At 45.0% G+C, this 21292-nt stretch overlaps 1 protein-coding gene across 11 annotated transcripts in view; it reads left to right on the forward strand.

The window, feature by feature from the left end:
• LOC147009584 (autotaxin-like) overlaps positions 1-21292 on the forward strand; it is a 190112-nt gene that overhangs the window by 89372 nt on the left and 79448 nt on the right. For all 11 annotated transcript variants that reach the window (XM_085862221.1, XM_085862224.1, XM_085862222.1 and 8 more), the window contains 4 exons: positions 5156-5278; positions 7516-7576; positions 9426-9523; positions 9748-9827. In XM_085862221.1, the coding sequence (XP_085718347.1) occupies positions 5156-5278; positions 7516-7576; positions 9426-9523; positions 9748-9827 (362 nt within the window). The remainder of the gene's footprint in view (positions 1-5155; positions 5279-7515; positions 7577-9425; positions 9524-9747; positions 9828-21292) is intronic.

Below are 21292 nucleotides of genomic sequence, written 5' to 3' on the forward strand. Positions count from 1 at the left end.
ACTTGTTCCCTGAAAAGGGCCTTTTTTAACAACTCTGAAATTTACATTATTTTTCAGTTTTTGTTCACCTAAACTTTTTTTTTTAACCTTTGGCAGTTTACCGCTTAGCTTTGTACCATTTCCGGTTATTCACTGGAGTTGAACTGCTTATATTTCAGTAAAAACTGAAAAATGGGGGTGTTATAAAACTTTTGACCGGAAGTGTATATATCAATCTATAATTCCAGCAATGTGTGTGTGTGTGTGTGTGTGTGTGTGTGTGTGTGTGTGTGTGTGTGTGTGTGTGTGTGTGTGTGTGAGACCGCTGTTTCTCGACAGCCACTGGTCCAATCTAATTGAAACTTGCCAGGTATGTTGCTGGGGACCTGAGTATGTGTGTTTTCAAGGTTTGATATTAATCGGACAAGTGGTTCCCAAGTTATGGCCATTTATTTACCAAACCAATGACATGACTCGTTGCTGTGTAGGCGTGGCCGATGGGGAAAGGGCCCCTTCGTTACCAATGACAGGACACGTTGCTTGGTGTTTTGCACCCACAGTATCTATCTTCTATCTATCTATAATTCCCGCAATCTCTGTTTGTTTGCCTTTCAAAAGGTTTGAAATTAATCGGACAAGTGGTTCCCAAGTTATGGCCAAGTTAGAGCGCATTCCCCATTACGGGTTACAACGTACGGACTGGAATAATAGTGATGAGTTACTGTATTCTAATAATTTCTCGATTTCTTATGCGCATTTATAGATAAACACAATGCCCCAATCCAGTCGTCGTTTACGAGAGCGAAGGAATATACTGTACTGTGTACTGTACTATATACTGTACTGTACTATATACTGGAATATACTGTACTATATACTGTACTGTGTGGTTGTTGTTTCTGGCACGCGGTTTGAAAGTTTTTAATTTTTATTTTTTGCACGTATGGCCACGCACGTACGGCCACGCACGTATGGGCACGCACTGGCATATATAAAACCTCAAACTATATGGACATTTCAGATTTTCATTTTAAATTAATTTGTTGAAAATTGTAATAACATGTTTTCATTTTGTCATTATGGGGTATTTTGTATAGATAGATGACAAAAAATTTAAGTGTAATCCATTTTAAATTCAGGCTGTAACACAACAAAATGTGACAAAAGTCAAGGGGTGTGAATACTTTCTGAAGGCCCTGTACACAAGCTCGCCCATGCACCCCATCCACCCTTTTTGTTGCGTTTTTGTCGCTCATTTATTTATTTATTTATTTCCTCCAACTTTTCTAAGAATTGGGAAAGACTGAGAGAGCAGAAAAACAGATACAAGAGTGTATTGACATCATTTACCAGGAGCCACTCACAGTGTACCAAGCCTTGCTGTGAATAATGAAAATCCATCTCTCAGGACCATCCTCTGTGCAGAGCATTGGTGTTGCCTAAGCAGTCTCCTGGGCTATTGGACACAATCCTGGACAGGTCACCACTCCGACACAGGATACCAGAAAGCTGGCACTCATTTTGCTAACCTCAGAAGGATGACAAGCACAGTCAACCCCACCTGGTATTAATTCAACTGCTGAGTAGGATTTGAACTCAGGATCATAGAATCCCAAGCCAACCACCATAACCATTAAGCCAACTCCAGGCACATGATGAAAACGTTTTTCTCCAAGTCAAGTTTTTCTTGACCATGTACTGCCCAGATCCTTGGTGATAAATTGTGGTACCATTTGCCACTTTGTGTGACCAGTGATGCATGGTACTACCCAGCTGAGCGAGCTTTTCCCAGCGGTGGTTTGGGGATATGTTGAACAATGAAAAGCTTTGGAGTTATTGGCCTCATGGTGGTTACCTTTTGCCTGCGGTTCGGTGGCAGCACTGCCTGACCCCACATCCCAATATAAACTTTATAACAGCTTTTGGTGGCCTCGAAATTGACGCCAAGGCCATTGTGCGGAAGCTTCAAACCTTGCCCAAATTCTGAAGTACATACACAAAATTTTGGGCCTCTAGGTGCTATAGTTTTGTCGTGAAACAATAATGTACAAACACTTGAAAATATTTATATAAAAGAAGATTTACTATATACTGTACTTACAAATACAACCTGCTTCGGTGATGGATATATTAAGGGGGAGGAGAATGAGACGAGGGAGAGGAAGAGGAGGATGGGGGGAGAGAGAGGACGGAGGGGCAGGAGAAGAAAGAGGGGAGAGAGAGGGAGGAGTAGGGGAAAGAGGACAGAGGGGGAGAGAGGGAGGAAGGGGGGAGCAAGGAGGGGTGGGGGAGTGAGAATGGGAGAAGAGCGAGGAAGGGGGGGCTGGGAGGGCGATGCCTCACCAAATGTCGCTTTCCACTGTGGGAGAGGGGAGGGCGAAGGGGAAAGTGGGGAAGGGGTTTGGGAGAAGGTAAGCGTGAAAGGAAGTGGTTATAGAATTGTGTTTGATAGGGGGACTTGAGGGGGAAAGGGGGCGGAGGGGTTTTCGACTTGCGCTTGTTAGTGGGACTTGTAGATAAATGGGGGTAGTATGGGATTGAATGAAATGGGGAATGTTAAAACAGTACTTTAATACAGCACATGGAGACCACCCGGATTTGTCCATGTGGGTGTAGAGGGGAGGTGGTTTGGGAGAGGTAAGCATGAGAGGCGTGGAATAGAGAGGGAGAGGAGTGGTACAGAGAGGGAGAGGAGAGGGACAGGAATGGGACAGAGAGGGACAGGAATGGGACAGAGAGGGACAGGGGTGGGATAGAGAGGGAGAGGAGCGGGACAGAGAGGGGGAGGGGAGGGACAGAGAGGGAGAGGAGTGGGACAGAGAGGGAGAGGAGTGGGACAGAGAGGGATATATATATATATATATATATATATATATATATATATATATATATATATATATATATATATATATATATATATAGTGGGATCGAGAGGGAGAGGGTCGGGATGAAGAGGGATAGGGTTGGGACAAAGAGAGGGGGGGTTGAGAGGGAGAGTGGTGGGATAGACAGGGACAGAGTGGCAAAGAGAAGGACAGGGGTGGGACAGAGAGGGAGAGGGGTGGGACAAAGAGGGACAAGGGTGGGATAAACAGGGATAGATATAGCAGGATAGAGAGGGAGAGGGCCCCCCTCTCTCTCTCTCTCTCTCTCTCTCTCTCTCTCTCTCTCTCTCTCTCTCTCTCTCTCTCTCTCTCATGGTGGGACAGAGAGAGAGAGGGAAGGGGTGGTGGAGAGGGATAGTGTGGGAGAGCAAGGGAGAGGGATAGGATGGGAGAGATAGGGAGGGATAGGGGTGGGGGAGAGGCATAGGGTGGAAGAGAGAGGGAGAGGGATAGCGTGGGAGAGAGAGGGAGGGATAGGGTGGGAGAGAGAGGGAGAGGGATAGCGTGGGAGAGAGAGGGAGGGATAGGGTGGGAGAGAGAGGGAGAGGCATATGGGTGGGAGAGAGATAGGGAGGGATAGGGGTGGGAGAGAGAGGGAGGGATAGGGGTGGGAGGGAAAGGGGTGGGAGAGAGAGAGAGAGAGAGAGAGAGAGAGAGAGAGAGAGAGAGAGAGAGAGAGAGAGAGAGAGAGAGAGAGAGAGAGAGAGGGACAGGGGTGGGATAGAGAGGGAGAGGGGTGGGACAAAGAGGGACAAGGGTGGGATAGACAGGGATAGATATAGCAGGATAGAGAGGGAGAGGGGCCCCCTCTCTCTCTCTCTCTCTCTCCTCATGGTGGGACAGAGAGAGGGAGGGAAGGGGTGGTGGAGAGGGATAGTGTGGGAGAGCGAGGGAGAGGGATAGGATGGGAGAGATAGGGAGGGATAGGGGTGGGGGAGAGGCATAGGGTGGAAGAGAGAGGAGAGGGATAGCGTGGGAGAGAGAGGGAGGGATAGGGTGGGAGAGAGAGGGAGAGGGATAGCGTGGGAGAGAGAGGGAGGGATAGGGTGGGAGAGAGATAGGGAGGGATAGGGGTGGGAGAGAGAGGGAGGGATAGGGGTGGGAGGGAAAGGGGTGGGAGAGAGAGAGAGAGAGAGAGAGAGAGAGAGAGAGAGAGAGAGAGAGAGAGAGAGAGAGAGAGAGAGAGAGAGAGAGAGAGAGAGAGAGAGAGAGAGAGAGAGAGAGAGATATATGGAGAGATAGAGAGATATAGAGAGAGAGGTGAGAGAGGGCGAGGGGTGAGAGAGGTGAGAGAGAGAGAGGTGAGAGAGGGCGAGGGGTGAGAGAGGTGAGAGAGAGAGAGAGAGGTGAGAGAGAGGGGTGAGAGAGGTGAGAGAGAGAGAGAGAGAGAGAGAGAGAGGTGAGAGAGAGAGAGAGAGAGAGAGAGAGAGAGAGAGAGAGAGAGAGAGAGAGAGAGAGAGAGAGAGAGAGAGAGAGAGAGAGAGAGAGAGAGAGAGAGAGAGAGAGAGAGAGAGAGAGAGAGAGAGAGAGAGAGAGAGAGAGAGAGAGAGAGAGAGAGAGAGAGAGAGAGAGAGAGAGAGAGAGAGAGAGAGAGAGAGAGAGAGAGAGAGAGAGAGAGAGAGAGAGAGAGAGAGAGAGAGAGAGAGAGAGAGAGAGAGAGAGAGAGAGAGAGAGAGAGAGAGAGAGAGAGAGAGAGAGAGAGAGAGAGAGAGAGAGAGAGAGAGAGAGAGAGAGAGAGAGAGAGAGAGAGAGAGAGAGAGAGAGAGAGAGAGAGAGAGAGAGAGAGAGAGAGAGAGAGAGAGAGAGAGAGAGAGAGAGAGAGAGAGAGAGAGAGAGAGAGAGAGAGAGAGAGAGAGAGAGAGAGAGAGAGAGAGAGAGAGAGAGAGAGAGAGAGAGAGAGAGAGAGAGAGAGAGAGAGAGAGAGAGAGAGAGAGAGAGAGAGAGAGAGAGAGAGAGAGAGAGAGAGAGAGAGAGAGAGAGAGAGATTGTGGGGTTGTTTAAATGTGAAAAATTATGTTTCAAAGACCATGTGAATGACAGATTTTATGCTCGAAATGACAGGCTAAAAGTGCCCAGCGAGCAAAACCGAGTGACTGAAGACTCACAAGACGCCTCATTTAGCATTTGTGTGTCATTTCTACAGTCGCGTATTCATCAATCTTAAACTCTCTTCATTTATTTGTGCAGGGGAGTGGGGAAGGTGGGTGTAATTACATGATACTGTTTACCTGCATTTTATACAGCCATTGTTAGTGAATCATTTATTCCTTCATTTTTCTTTTTTACTGCAGCACATTCATGGCATTGCGATGGGCGCTGTGGTGAATATCGCTCCAATCGTAGCCTCTGTAGCTGCGCGAACGACTGCCTCGACTCCAAGGACTGCTGTCCAGACTACAATGTCAAATGCCTTGGTATATACATAACATCAAGATTTAGAGAAACATGGAGCAAGAAATCACAGCAATGCACTCACTGTTGAAATTTGAACGACGCGGCGCAGTATGAATGACATGTGGTACAGTGCATAGTTATTCATATAACAGTTGAAAATACGCAAACTTAAAGTTTTTGTTAATATAATCAAAGGCTGTAAAATTCACAGTTTCGGCCACAGAGGTTGACTTCATCGGGGAATATGCAAGCCTTGTGCTTCCAAATAATAACAACTCTCTCGAAGGGCGTAGGGATGAAGGCTCGCAGTACAAGACCACATTGTGATTATGGACACGTAATACAGATCTCCTGCTCTGTCGTAGGCCTTTGTTTCCCCACCCAACTAATAAGGTACTTTTGAGCTGATCACACGTGGCCTGTTTAGTACCCAAATGAAGGCCACTCTGGGACCGAAAAATGAAGCCTTTCTGATCTGTTGTATGTTGACATAACTTTTAGTTTCTGCATATTCTACACTGGAATTCTTGCAACTGTTATGAATGTGAATCCATCGAATTACAAACTGTTCTCCAATATTTTGAAACATAGTTATTGTAACACAGGACCATTTTGGTTGCTCTTCAATGAGCTCTTCGATATTGCAGTGAATGTCATCTGATTCTGATGTACCATACTTTCTTACAGAGCATCAGTGCTGTCGAAGCAGTTTCCTGGCGAGGGTTAGACTGGATGGTTTTTCCATTGCCTTCGCAGCAGAAACTAGGGCAGAAATTTTGTAATTTGCTCATTGTTCCGGGAGCTCCCCTACTCTTTGTGAAACACACCGTGGGATCTTTAGCATCCACCGATGACTGCTGGCAGACAGGACGTCCGTTTTAACGTCCATCCGACGGATGGCACACACATTGATCAACCACCCTGCCTATGAAACACCGGGATGACAGTTAATGTCCCAGCCGAGGTTTGAACCCATGCTGGATGGCTTAGAGGTGTGTACATATATCTAGGCCATCCTGCCAGACCTCTGCAGAGAAAATAAATAAATATAAAGAACATTTGTGTGGATCGAACGTTGAATCGAAAATTCTTCATCCTGGGAAAATTGTAAACGACACCACACGATATTTAACATCAACCAGCAGCGAATGTCGGTAGAAACCGAGGGATGGCACACTCATTGATGTAACACCCTACCTGCAAAACACCAATTTGATAGTCTACCGTCGGGTTGCAAATGGAAGTAAGACTAGACCACTTGAAGGCAATCTTTGCACTGTCCTGTCGGACAAGACGGTGGTTTGTTGTGTCCTACTTGTTTATCCCCATGCTTTTTGAAAAAAATTTTTCCCACATCTGTCTGTCTGTCCATCCATCACATTATCTACTCCGAAACAGTTGTGCATAAATTCACCAAACTTGGTGATCAACACATGGCAAAAGGTGCCAGAGCAGTGTCATTTTTGGTCCTGCCCCAAAGGGCCATGGTGCGGGGTCAAAAAGTCAAACACCAAAAAATGCAATTACAGGCACTTTTTATACAATTTTTTTTTTATAAAATGAAACATTGTATATGCAATCAGCATTGGGGGATACATGAAATGCGCAACAATTTTTTTTTGATTTGACCCTTGGTTCATGCCCCAGGGATGAGGATTTAGGGTCACAGGAGGCAAAATGGGGGAAAAATTAATTTTTTTAAATTATAATAATAATGTTTTTAATATAATAATTATTTTTAAATATAATAATTTAATAATAATTTTTTAATTATAAAAAAAATAATAACTTAAAATTTTATATTGGATCAATCCTGGTGGAACTTTTCCCCATCTTTCAACTTTGCTTTTGGTGGGAAGTGTGGGGGATTCGCGATGGCGTGGCATTGACTTTGCTTCACTTCACATTTGTGAATGTCCAAATCCTCAACGAAAGATTGCAGATTACGATGTTAGAAACAATCACACCCATTGTCATTTGTTTGTTTCAAGTGTTCTTTTTCAATGAGCTTTCTAGCTGCACCAGTTTACATGGCACTAAAGTTCTGTGACTAGATTTAATGATCTGCAGCACGTGTACTTGTCGAGCTTCAGCTTTGTGATGTGTCTTGTGAGGCTACAGCTCGACTGTGGATTAATCCTATTGCATCCCAGTAGAACCAAGATCTGTAGTCCGTTTTTAACCGATGTCGGAATTCCTTCTGGTGTTGAGGAATTCCTAAATTGGCACCTCGTGTTGTGAACGTGTATGCTGGCAGGAGAAACACCTTGGGTTCTTGACCCATGTGAGGACATCACAGAAGCAGAATGTCCACCTGGGTAATTATTCTCACTTTCATTCATTTTCCTTCCTCAACAACTTTGGAATGTATTTTTGCTTCTCTTTGCTACACCCATTTTGTGGAGCTCATGGGGTTTTGTTATTAGATTACTGTTTATTTGCAATACTCATGAGCATTTAAATCTTGGTCAAGGTTAATGGATAAATGCCATAGTAGGGAATAAAAAAAATTGTATGATTATTAAGTGCAAGAAGATAACTTTGGGTTTAGAAACAGGCGATGATAAGTACATGTCTAAAGGACTGCAAAATGAGCAAAAACAATGGTTTCCATGGGAAATGAGACAATGGAAGATATAGGATGGGACGTTATCACAGGTAATTGTGACTTGATGGGCCAAAGATAAGGGGATGGGCCAGGCATCTGTCTGGGGGATGGCCAGACAGAGGCACCTGGAGTACCGGCAGAAAGTGGACGTAGCGACGCGCTGCTCAGGTACATGCTCCCATACCTGACCTGGATTGTGGCTTACAGGGTTTCTCAGGCAAATAAATGGTACACAGATACCATTGGGAGATATCTTGATAACTCCATCGATATGTCCAGTGTTTTTGATTTTGGAGATGCAAATGGTGACAGGTAGGGCAGCAGTTGCTCCAACCCAAAAAGTCGAAGGACTTTTTTTTTTTAAAACTAATCATTTATACACGAAGTAGATACCGGGCGTAGTGGCGTGCACCTGTAATCTGGCTACTCGGAGGCTTGGGTTGGAGGATCGCTTGAGGACAGGAGCTCTGTGCTGGGCCGCGCTATGAGAGGGTGTAGGGCAGCCCGGAATCATGGCGAAACCCAATCCTTATCCCTGTGTCATAAGAGGCGACCAGGGTTGCGTCAGGAAGAGCATCCGGCGTAAAACCTGTGCTAAATCAGTATGCTGATCATAGCGGATGATCTTCTGTGGCGACCCCTAACGGGAGCAGCCAAAAGACGAACAACACATTTATACACTAATAGATTTCGATGTTTAAAGTTACCTATATCTATAAACGCCATTGTCTCTCTCTCTCTCTCTCCCTCTCTCTGTGGCTTTGTTTGTTCCTTATGCACGGCCACATCTCTTAAGTTACAAATTCCAAACTCGGCATACAAATACAACTTTGTGTAGGGGGTAACAAAGGCTATGTGGCTGCGTCCTAAGGAGAGGGGGAGGGGGAGGGGGTGGGCGCAAATTCTCTATGTAAATGTGTACCTTGTAGCACCACCTGGTGGTGGTGGTGGCAGAAGGTATTACAATTTCCTTTTTTTCCTGGGCAATGCTGAGTTTAAAGTACTCTTTGCACGGGTAAATTTGTCCTTCCCTTCTCCCCTCCAAAAATAATGGAGGGGCCTGTCATCATGTGTGAGACATTTCTGGCGGGAAGGGACATCAGGACGAATTGGGGGGGGGCGAGGGGGGAGTGATGGAAGCGTGATGTGAGGACGGGGACGGGGAGGGGTTAAAGTCCTCTATGCACGGGTAAATTTGTCTTCCTTTCCTTCTCCTTTTCGCCCAAAATTTTTGGCAAACCTGACGACCAATTGGTCCATCAGCGAAGCGATGGGTAGGCTCTGTTTGTATTTAATAATACTCCAAATGAGCCATTTATTTATTATGCACACAAATATGGTTCAACCTCCCACTCACCATCCCTCCACCACCCCTTTTCTCCATATTCTGCATCTGCATGGGCCTTCCCTCCCCCTACAGTTATATTGACCCACTCCTTCATTTTTCTTCCTTTTCTGAATTTTTATAACCTCACTTCATCCAACACCTCGACCCCTTGACACATAAATATATGGCCCCATAATAAATGTCGACACTTTGTAACTTACTTCCCTTCTAGGTTTTCACAGCGGCCTCTTATCATGCTTTCTCTCGATGGCTTTCGCTCTCACTTTCTGGAGGAGCGGCAGCATCTCATCCCTGTCATCACCAAAATGCGTATGTTATAGCACAAAACACAGCACTGAATACAGTTTGAGGCATAGACATTGCCGTGCTGTGCCGATTGTTGGGGATACGTGTAAGTGTTGCAGATTTTATTATTTTTGTGACATTCAAACGGGATTTGCAAGTTTACCATGTCTTTTTACAGCCCAGTACATCGTCACAGAGACGGTGTTCCAATGTCCTGCCCACTGTGTACCTCCTCATATGAATTACAGGTTCCTGTGGAACACATGCGCAATACATGAGGCCTGTCTATCCGAGCAAGACATTTCCTAACCACTACAGCATGGTCACGGTGAGACAAACATTAATATAATAACTTTGTTGGGAATTAATCATCAACTCACCACCCAACAGACCATCCCTTCCCCCATCAAGATCATATAATAGGAAAAGTTGGACACCGTAGGTGATCATTTGGCCCATCATGCCTGTGCCATATCCACACTGAGAACTCTCTCTAGCAATACACTGCACTTAACATTTACATACCAAACCCATTCTTACCATTCACCGAAACTTAACATCCAAACACTTTTTATATGGCAATTAAATTCAACATCCCTTTTCAATATCAACGCAGATAATTTAGCCAAATTACCAGCACACAATGGTATACCCCTTTTGAGAGATGCAATCGCATGTCTGGCATCCAGGTCAGCAGCATTCATGTCCTAATATGATGGGCAATGTGGTCCGAGAAAAAGTGTTCCCTGGAGATACGACATCATAACATCAGTCTGATTAATATCCCACTTAACAAATATATGTGTAGCTCAGACGCAAGCACACCACCAATAAAGCCACCCTGTTATTTATTTAACTCAAACACCCACCTTCCACCGACGTCCCCCATCCAAGTTCTAATCATGCTTCACTCTGCTTAGCTTCTGTGATCGGATAGATTCACCTGCATCAAGTTAATATCCCTTTAGGTGAATAAAACAAAAACTCAATTTGACACTTTTGGGTAGCAACCCTTTTTGTGGTTGTAAATCTGTTGAGTGTGCCATTTCCTGCCGTTAAGACAGCAGCATTGTTATCTGATATGAAGTGGCTGCTGTCCGTAGGCAACGCTCTTTCACTCAGAGAGCGTTTAATGCATGGAATGGTCTCTCTAGAAAAGTAGTGGCAGCAGAAAGAGTATAGAAGTTTAAATTGGGATTGGATGGATACCTCGATGCATTGGAGATGGAGGGATATTGGCAGGATTCGTCGGTCGCTTGCTTGTGGATCGGTGATAGTATCTGATGTTGGTGTAGCGCAGGCATGACGGCCTCCTTCAGCCCCAAAGTTCCTTACCATTCTTAATTGTCGTTGTTCCTTGTTGAAACAGATGGGTGACAGCAACAACCTTGTAGGTGACTGCTAATTCCAGCAGGTGGGCGCAATATATTTGGAAAAGTATAAGTGGTATTAAAAAGAGTTCAAGGAATCCTATTATTAATTTATTTGCAATAAATTTGCAATTTGACACCGATATAGATTTTTATTACGGACCCCAGACATCAAAAAGCTGCATACATCAAACTCAACAGTTTTAAATGGAGCACATCGCCGCCATTAGAGCATTTATATTGCATCAGATGTGGCAATATATGCGAATTGTTGCTCCCAGCTTGCCGGCTCGATGACAGAAGATGCCATTTGCATTTTTGCCGTTTCCATTCCTTCCCCGTTTAGAATACCGTGCAGGCACCGGCAACTTGCTGGTGCAGTTCAATATTCCAAGATATTTTTTGCGAGCTTTCCCATGTAGTGCCCATTGCATTCAATCCACTTGCTCTGTTTTTCCTTTACACTGACTATGCCAGGAAATACAAGTTTTCAGATTGCTGATTTATCCAAGTCTCGGTTGCTTAAGTCAGTTGCTCATCATCGGGAATCGGTGGCCACCGAGGTGGAACTTCAAATGTTGAAGCGGTTAATAAAAACTTGGGGTGATAGGGGGTGGTTTGATGGGGGCCTACCCAAGCTGCAAGGAGGATGGTCCAAATGCTAGGATGGGGAATGAAGCCACTGTCACAAATGGCAATTTGTGCAACCTTGGCTTTGTGCATAGGTGTCTAGTCATAAAGGAGTCAACAACCCTTGGCATTTGTTCTCGATGGCCTGTATAAATGTTTTCCTCATATTTTTGCTTCATAAGAGGTTTCAGGGGACCCATCGTTCTGAAACCTTGGACATGCTCCAAGTGTTTGTGGATAGTTGCGAAAATGCTGCTTTGGGAAATTCCATGTTCTGTGGATAATTCGTCAACTTTACCGAGTTGATCCTCTCTGATTAATGCTTCGACTTAGGCAACAGGATCTGGGTTAGTCATCTGATGGCCATCCTGACCTGAGGTCACCTTCAAGGGACTCGGGTACATGCTTAAAGCATATGAAGAATGGAGTTTGAATCTTTAATTTTCAAACGACTCATTTAAAATGTTAAAATGCTCTGATGGATGGGAACCTCTCATAAACCTTTTTAATGGCACACAATATAAAAGACCAGGAGGAAGGGGCAGTAGTTTTGGGATTTATTAATCTACATATTAGAGTCACCGGATTTCAACGACCGTCCATCCCTCTGTCTGGCACGCTCTTTTCACTGGGACATCATTATGGCGTTATGTCTGGGACCTCATTACGGCATTACATCTAGCGCGAGGCGAGGCCTCTATGGCCGTGCACGTCATCCTGATATCCTCAACTTGTCCCATCGCTTTTTGCTGATGGCAGTTGAACAACATAACTCGTATATCTGACAATGTGGCATCCGTAGGCGATGGGCTGAACGCCAGGTACTAGGCATCGGTGTGATTGATTAAGTAAGATCGTGGGTGTAATAATCTGAGTTACATCTGGGACTTCTTTACATTTGTTATGTCTAGCACCAGGCAAGGCGTTTATGGCGGTGTACTGTCGCACCCCAATATTCACAGGGGATACATTCCTGGAAAATGCTGTGAATAGCTGGTCATTGTTTCAATGAAAAAGGGGGATGAGGTTCCCGGCATTTTGTAATTCATAAGGGAAAATTAAAAATCACATCAAAAACTGCAATTCTGCCCGTGAAAACCGCAAATATGCCTGCAAAAAAACTGTGAATATGCCCTCCAAAATCTACAAAAAAAAACCCTGCGAAACCGCGAAAAATACCGCAAATGTTCCCATGAAAATCTGCGAAAACCGAAGAAAAAAAAACCCACTAATAAGTGAAACATAGAGCCACGAATGTACAATCAGGTCGCATTTTATTAACTGTGAATACTTAGGATCCACGAATAGCGGGGTCTGACAGTATTGTTCATGATTCAACGAGAATCGAATTTTGTAACTTTTTATTTGTAATACAGGGTCTTGGACTTGCAATGGAGCTGCCACACACACACACACACACACACACACACACACACACACACACACACACACACACACACACACACACACACACACACACGAACATACTGATGAGATAAACACTTAACACAGCCACTGAGCTTGGGGGAGGTGCCATCACTTCCTGGGGTACTCTGGGTACCAGCGCCATCACAACAATGGCGTCGCTTTTCTCTCCACACTCAGTGGGAAATTTCCCAAGGAGGAATTTCTTCCTCCCCATGGATGCCCGCAATTGATGGGGATTGTCCGTGCTGTTAACCTTTGAATGCTGAACATCAAGCAAGGTAGCAGCACGTGCCATTTTAAAAAGTCTGGTATAACTTGGCTGGGGTTTGAACCGCTGACCTCCCAGACTCAGAGCGGAACTTGAAAAACAAAATGACATTACGTCTTATCCCTAGGAACATAGCACCAATCAATAATACTGTTTTTTTGGCGAATAATTGTGCGTATTACTGAAATTAATGCTGGGTTGTTAGCGGTAAACAAAATACTTCTGGAATAAAAAAAAATTACTGTCAATAAATTGCAATGCTCCACTGTCTACTCTAACACATGCAAGTTATGTTGTTCAACGACCGAAAGCGACGCGACGGGTTAAATCCTATGTGGTCTGATTGAGTGACCATGATTGACTGCATTGGACATCCTGTGAAACTTGGTAAACCAAGTGAGGTTTTTAATGCACACCTTGAGACTTATCTAGCTGGGTGAACAGGATATGTCATAGGAAAATACTTAATGGTTAAAAAGTAGATGGAAAATATATTTAGTAAATATACAGTGGCCTGCAAAAGTATTCACCCCCATCAAAAGTTTTCACATCTGATGCCACCTTGGCATATTTCATGATGTTTTCGAATCAAACTTAACATATAGTGTCTTCACAAACTACTCCAAAGTGATAAAGCTGAAAAATGCAGATAAAATACGAATAAGTTTGATGAATAGAGAAAATCAGATGACTCTCAGTTGCATAAGTTTTCAAACCCTTTGCCAAATTAACCCTAAATCACTCCAGGAGCAAATTATTTGTTTGAAAGGTAACAAAATGAGTGTAAGTGGTTTCACCTGTATGTAATCAGTGGTTTAACTTAAAATTAAGCTTCCCCACTTATCTAAGGAGTTTTAAGGTACAACTCACTTGATCAATCAATAAGACAAACATGAAGACCAAGAAGCTTTCCAAAGAAGTCAGACATAAGGTGGTGGAGATGTATAGTTATGGAGAGGGTTAGAAGATTTCAAAGTCACTCATTATCCCTTTGAGTACGGTGATATCCATGATGAATAAGTGGAAGACGTATCATACCACTCAGATGCTACCCAGATCAGGTCGCCCATCCAAACTCAGCAGCTGGACAAGCAGGAACCTGGTTCGGGATGTCACTGTAACTCCAACAATGACTTTGAGAGATCTGCAAGACTCTATATCCGAGATGGGGGTCAGTGTTCACCAATCAACAATATCCCTTTCCCTTTACAAAGCAAGCCTCTATGGACAGGTGGGCAGAATGAAGCCATTATAAAAAAAATACGCATCTAAAAGCTCGTATGGAGTTTTCGAAAAAAAAACATCTCAATGATACTGCAGGCTTGTGGAGAAATATTTTATGGTCAGACGAGACAAAAATTAACTTTTTAGTGTAAATCCAAAGTGTTATATCTGGTGCAAACCTAACACTGCACTTAACCAAGTCAACACCATTCCTAGTGTCAAGCATGTTGGTGCCAGTATCATGTTATGGAGCTGCTTTTCATTAGCAGGGATTGGCAAGCTTGGGAGGATAGAAAAGACAATGAACGGCGAAAAGTACAGGAGAAGCCTTGATGAAAACCTGCTTGAGTCATTCATGAATCTGAAACTGGGTCGGAGATTCACATTTTAGAAGAAGTATGAGAAGCACAAAGCTAAAGCCACACTGGAGTGGCTGAATAAGAAGAAAATATATTGTTACGGATTCGCGCCCGCCGGCGTGCTGACGGCCACGTAACTCGAATCGCAGCACGTCGCCCACCGGACGGACAATCCAGTCGTGACCCTCTCGGACTAACGCCGGGAACCAGTCACGGGTGGACCTTTCGGTCTCACCGCGATCGAGCCAATCGGCCCCCGCGTGGGATAGGGTTGCTCGCCAAATTCGACCTACCTAAGTACCCACACGGAGGGTAGACCGGGCGATCGCACCTCGCCGCAGGTCGACTTCGGACACGGGCCACTTAAGCGACCCGTTCCGTACTATCGGGATAACCAAGCGGTGTTATCGTCGGCCTCGACGGTTTGATTAATTATCGGGCGTATTCAGCCCACTACCAACCCTTTACGTGAAGCAAGATGAGGATTCAATGAAAGAAATGACGAAGCGAAGCGGGAAACAGTTCAACATAAAGCACATTTATTCGCGATGAACGGAAAGCACACATATACAATTCCACCAAAAGCACATAGAAAAGAAGACAAAAAGCAAATGCGACAATGCAGATCTAATACCGATTACGCGAGCACACGGCAACACTTATACAATTTTACTTCACAGATGGCGCCGACAACACACATTCCCAAAGCAAAAGAAAAGAGAACCACCCTCCAGGATGAGGGGGCAGGCGGGCCTGGGGCCGAGACCGTGTCGGGCCTACCCGTCTGGTGATGAGACGCGGAGCGGCGGTGGTGCCTCAACTCCGCGGGCCTCGCGGACAGTGTCTGGTAGGGGGTGGGAAGGGGGCCCCCTTGGTCGCACTTTCTCAGCGTGGGGGGAAACAGGAGGGGGTTGCTGATGCTCGGGGAAAGGAGGATTTTTACTCTGTCTCGGGTCCCGCGACGAGCGTCTCCACCTCGACCAGGTCGCGCCGTCGGCCTCCCTGGTGTGCAGCTCCCGGCACCGATGTGAGCACCCCCTCGTCTGCCTTCGCCGCCGCCGCCTCCCCACAGCTCCGTCCTCTTCGCTCCGACTCCAACTCCGAACTCTTCCTCCTGCGAACTTCCCAACTGCACTCAACTCCAACGCACACGACGACCCTTTTCTGACGAACGCAGCCGCTTATATAAGCCCCGTGGCTTCGCCTTTGACCCCCTGCCTTCGACCTTTCACCTCGCTCCCCATTGGCCCGAGAAAAAGTGGGCGTGAATGCATTTTGATCCATGAATTTGCATATAGCGACCGCCCCCCAACGCCCTGGAGGCGGGGCCAAATCGCCCCTTGCTCACCGATTGGACGGAACAAAAGTGGGCGTGAGTCGTTTTTGATCCGTTTTTGGAGCGGAAAGTCCGTGGTTTTGTACACGCTGTTCGGCGCGCGCCCTGCACGAGTCCAATACCGGTACCCACAAGCGGCGCAAGAACAGTGGCGATGCGACGGTTGCGAGGTGTGACGGTAAAGGTCGTGGCTGTTGTGGTGAAGCTGCGTTGTGGTGGGTGGTTGATGTTGTGACGACTGTTGAGACGTGGTTGGTGGTGGTAATAATGGCGGTTGGTCCAAAATAAAGATAGTAAAAGAAAAACGGCTATCCTGAAGAGTCGCAGCCCGCATGAATGACATTTATTCCCTCTAGACAACGGGTTTGGGCCTAACTACACATATACTTACCGAGATATCTCACCTAAGGGACCTGAATGGTGGTTTGCGAATTTGGTAACCACAACAATATGTTCTTGAGTGGCCAGTCCAAATCCTGACTTGAACCCAATTGAACATTGATGGTGAGACTTGAAGATTGCAGTCTGTCGATGATCCCCATCATACTTGGCAGAACCAGAGCAATTTTCACGTGAAGAATGGGCAAAGATTTCACCACCTCACTGTGCAAAGCTGGTAGAGACCTACCCACAAAGACTCGTAGCAGTCAATGCTGCAAAAAGTGCTTCTACCAAGTACTGACCAAAGTGGCTGAATACTTTTACAACCAGTGAATTTTGATTTGTACATGCTTTTTCTTTTATTTTTTTATTTTATATTTCATATTTGTACATGTACATGTTTTTGTACATCGACTTGTGGCATTACACTGAACAACAAAATTTTTTTACTGGAGATGTGTAAAGTGATTTAGACTAATTTGGGTACGCTGGTTTCAAAAATCATAACCGTTTTGCTGTATCACATCAGGATTTTCAGTAACAGAAATATTCCCATTGCCTAGAAGTCAGGATTTCAATGAAATTTACAAAAATTCATTTATTCATTTATTTCATCATGAATGCTTCAAAATTATAGAAATTACAGAAAAACTCCACTAGAATGTAATTAAAAATGCTTTAGGCATTTGGCTTTGCGTTTGTGCTGCTCTGTGTCAGTTTCACGATGCAGGAACCAGCAGAAATCGCCCATCATGTTCGGGTTGTGCCGCCCTTGGTAACGCGTCTCCATGAGTGAAATCTCTTGGTGGAATCGCTCGCCGTGCTCGTCCGAGACTGCTCCCAAGTTGTCAGGGAAGAAGTTCAGGTGCTGGTGTAGGAAATGGATTTTCAGGGACATCCTGGAGCCAAGTTTCCTGAAGGACTCCAGCAGCTGCTGCACTATTTCTTCATAGTTGTCCGCGCGCTCGTTCCCCAAGAAGTTGTCCGTCACAGCTTTGAAGCTCCTCCACGCTGCCAGCTCTTTGGGGTTTAGAGTTGTCGGAAAAGTTTCGTCCTTCATAATCTGTCGGATTTGCGGTCCAACAAAGACACCAGCCTTGATCTTGGCCTCCGACAAGGTGTTGCCAAACCTTTCCTTGAGGTATAAAAACCCACGCCCATTCAGATCCATTGCCCGTACAAAACTTTTCATCAAGCCGAGCTTTATGTGGAGTGGTGGAAGGAAAACCTTGGCTGGGTCGACAAGGGCGACATGCTTCACGTTGTGTCGACCAGGTACATGCTCTTTTCGCTCTTCCCAATCTTTCTTCGTCCAGTGATTCTTGTCGTCTCTGCTATCCCAGAGACAAAGGAAGCACATGTATTTCGTGTAGCCTGACTGCAGCCCTAACAACAGCGCCACCACTTTCAAGTCTCCGCAGATGTGCCAGTTGAAGTCATTGTACTTGATGGAATCAAGCAGCTGCCACATAGTCTCATAGGTCTCTGTCATGCCGAACGCGTGAGCCAGTGGGACTGATGGTTTCTCGTTGCCATTGTGGAGCAAAACAGCCTTCAAGCTGTTCTTCCCCGAGTCGATGAAGAGGCGCCAGTCTGCAGGATCGTGATCACACCCAAGTTCTTTCAACAGACCGTTGATGTCACTGCAGAATGTCATCGTGTCTTCCATCTCAAAGAACTCAGCCATGTCTCTGTGACGTGCTCTGAACAAGGATATCTTGGTGTTAGGTTCAAGTAGATTCCACTGCTGCAGCCTTGATCCAAGCAGCTCTGCCTTCGCCTTTGACAGCGAGAGATCTCTTACAAGATCATTTAAGTCTCCCTGGTTCAGAAGGTGTGATTCTTGAGTGTCGGGTTCAAAAGGTTCATCATCACCATCCTCTTCACCACTGCTTACAGCTATGTTCTGATCAGCTGGAGGTGTTGGAACGGGGTTCTCGTCATCATGAGGCACAGGTTTACGAGCAGAGACGCAGTCAGCGTACTTGATGTGACCTTTATTCTTCTTGTTGAAGCCGGCGATGCTTGTGCAGCAGAAATAACAATCATCATGATGATTCTGCGGCTCACGCCATATCATGGGCACCGCAAATGGCATGCTCGCGCGCTTGCCCACCAACCACTGAGTCAAGGTTGTGTGACAGCTTGTGCAGCAGATGTGTGGTGCCCAGCTCTGTTCTTGGTCCCCCACCTTACACCCGAAGTAGTGAAAGTAGGCGGCCTTCATTTTCACTGCTGTAGATATACTTCGCTGTTGATATTTTTTGGTATACCGACCACAGACATAACACAAGTTGTCAGGATGATTGGTACAGGAACGCCTACTCATCTTTATCTGAAAGAAAGAAATATAACACAAGTTAAAAACAATTGTACGAAATAGACATGTTAAAGACATATGTAAATTTCATTGAAATCCTGACTTCTAGGCAATGGGAATATTTCTGTTGCTGAAAATCCTGACGTGATACAGCAAAACGGTTATGATTTTTGAAATCAGCGTACCCAAATTAGTCTTAATCACTTTACGCATCTCCAGTAAAAAAAATTTTTGGAAATTTGTTGTTCAGTGTTATCGGTACGGAGTAGTGAACACCTTTGCAGGCCACTGTTCTGTATACTGTAGATATTTTTGAAAAAAATGTCTTTGACATGAGATTTGATAATCACAAAACAAACAAGTCTGAAGACGACGATGGTTCACGAGCGGTATTTGACGATGTAGATTGTTTCAGAAGTCAAGGATGAGACAATGTGATAATGTTTGACCAAGTTATAAAAATGATCAACATGATGTGGTACGAGTGACAGGTTATTAGCTGCAAAATGTCGAAAACCCGGTTTCGTTCAACAACTTCAAAACTTTGACCTTTGCATAACCCTTAAAGGTCACAAAACAATGTTGTGGACATTAAAATAAGGAAACAGGATACGTGCTATAGCTTGTTGGAGTTAGTTCGTCAAAGAAGGTCGAAAACCCGGTTCGATTCCCACAACTTTGAAAATTTGCTTTGTGAATTTTAAAGGTCAAAGGTCAAGGATTATGACCTTTGGTGCAAAACTTCCTCTGGAACATTCCAGAAACAATATAACGTCATATCGGCTATATGGCATTTCACACTCATCGGATTATCCATACTTTGATGAAATCAGCGTTAAAAACAAACTTGAAGGGGGCGCCACGGGCAAGGTGTTCGAGATAGAGCAAAATGGTTTCAAGACTTTAGGTGGGGAATGACCTCAAGATTATGCATAAATAACATTGTCATCCTCGCTCTCAAAGTTTGGGCGGTCATATGATTTTTATGTCAAAATTCGAAATTTTCTAAGTTCGTGACCTTGTGGCCTTGCCCTTGGGATGAAAATGAAAAATCGAACTCTGTGGGGCTATGTAGGTGCCATTGGGCTAACCAAATACCGAAACCCCTGCCAGATTCGACAAACCCCTCGGAGAAGATGGATTTTTATGTCAAAATCGCAATTTTCTAAGTTCGTGACCTTGTGGCCTTGACCTTGGGACGAAAATGAAAAATCGAACTCCGTGGGGCTATGCAGGTGCCACTGGGCTAACCAAATACCGAAACCCCTGCCAGATTCGACAAACCCGAGGAGAAGATGCAAATTGAAATAGGCTACCCCCTAAAAACATTTTTTTTGGGCGTGGCTCCACCCATAATGGGTGCACCATGCCCATTCTCAGGAAAACACAACTAGATCATGATATAAAACCTCCCACCAAAATTTTATCAGGATCGGATCAAAACCCACGGAGCTATGCTCGGGACAGACATATAGACAGACAGACAGACATACATACAGACAGACAGACAGACACCAACAATAACGAATATAGTGGTCACTTATTTTTTTCGTGAAAATATTTTTTTTCGTGAACCAATAACAAGGAGCTGATTGATACTTGTGATCCCCCGCCTTTTGGGTGGTATGAGGAACAGTTCTGTGTAATATGAAGGCTAAATGTTCAACGGTTTTTGAAATATTGCGTACACAAGCCAAGTTACTGAAATGGCTGTCATGCTTAGAGAATTCAGACAATCACAGCCGTTATCTATTCAGGTTGAGGTAATGTCATGAGGAATAAATATTTGCAATATGAAGCTAAATGTTCAACGAATTTTTGAAATATCAGGTACACAAAAGGACATGGACAGATGATCGGTCAATCGGACGGAGCTCTTTTTAATATCCCCTATCTCTGACCTTGTTGAAGGGGTGGGGACAATAATAGTAATAATTTTTCTTGTATATTGTAATGGGGATGTCACCTCTGGATAACTCCGAGAGGATGACTTGTCTTTAAGAGACCATGATCACCAGTCGCCCCAGAACTTCCCCCAGGATTCCACGCCCAGAGTCGTGTTACCATACGCAAATGCCCGAGTGTGATCGGTTACTGTGCTGGAGGTTACGCAACAGACCTTAGTCAGTCGACCCAGCAGAACAAATGCCACATAACCGCATTTGAGATCGAACTGAGATAACTAATACAAGCTGGCCAAACGCCTCAGCAGTCTTATGTCGCCATCAGAACAGACAGAATAAGTCAGGACACAGTATCTTGAAGAAATGGCCTTTTGTGGTAGCAATAAAAAATGCAAGTGTTTTGAGTGGCAGGCAAACAGTTATTCACAGGGAGAAAAAACAATGAAGTGACATACGTACACAATTAATTACTGCACGGAAACATTCCCACTTATCCCTTATGTGACAGACCCACCTTCGGAATGTCATCGATGACTTAGCACTCCACAGTACAGTATGCCAGCATAATACTAC

The sequence above is a fragment of the Eptatretus burgeri genome, chromosome 17 (genome assembly GCF_056783735.1).
Source record: "Eptatretus burgeri isolate ZD-2024b chromosome 17, Ebu_testis_v1, whole genome shotgun sequence".
Lineage (NCBI taxonomy): Eukaryota > Metazoa > Chordata > Myxini > Myxiniformes > Myxinidae > Eptatretus > Eptatretus burgeri.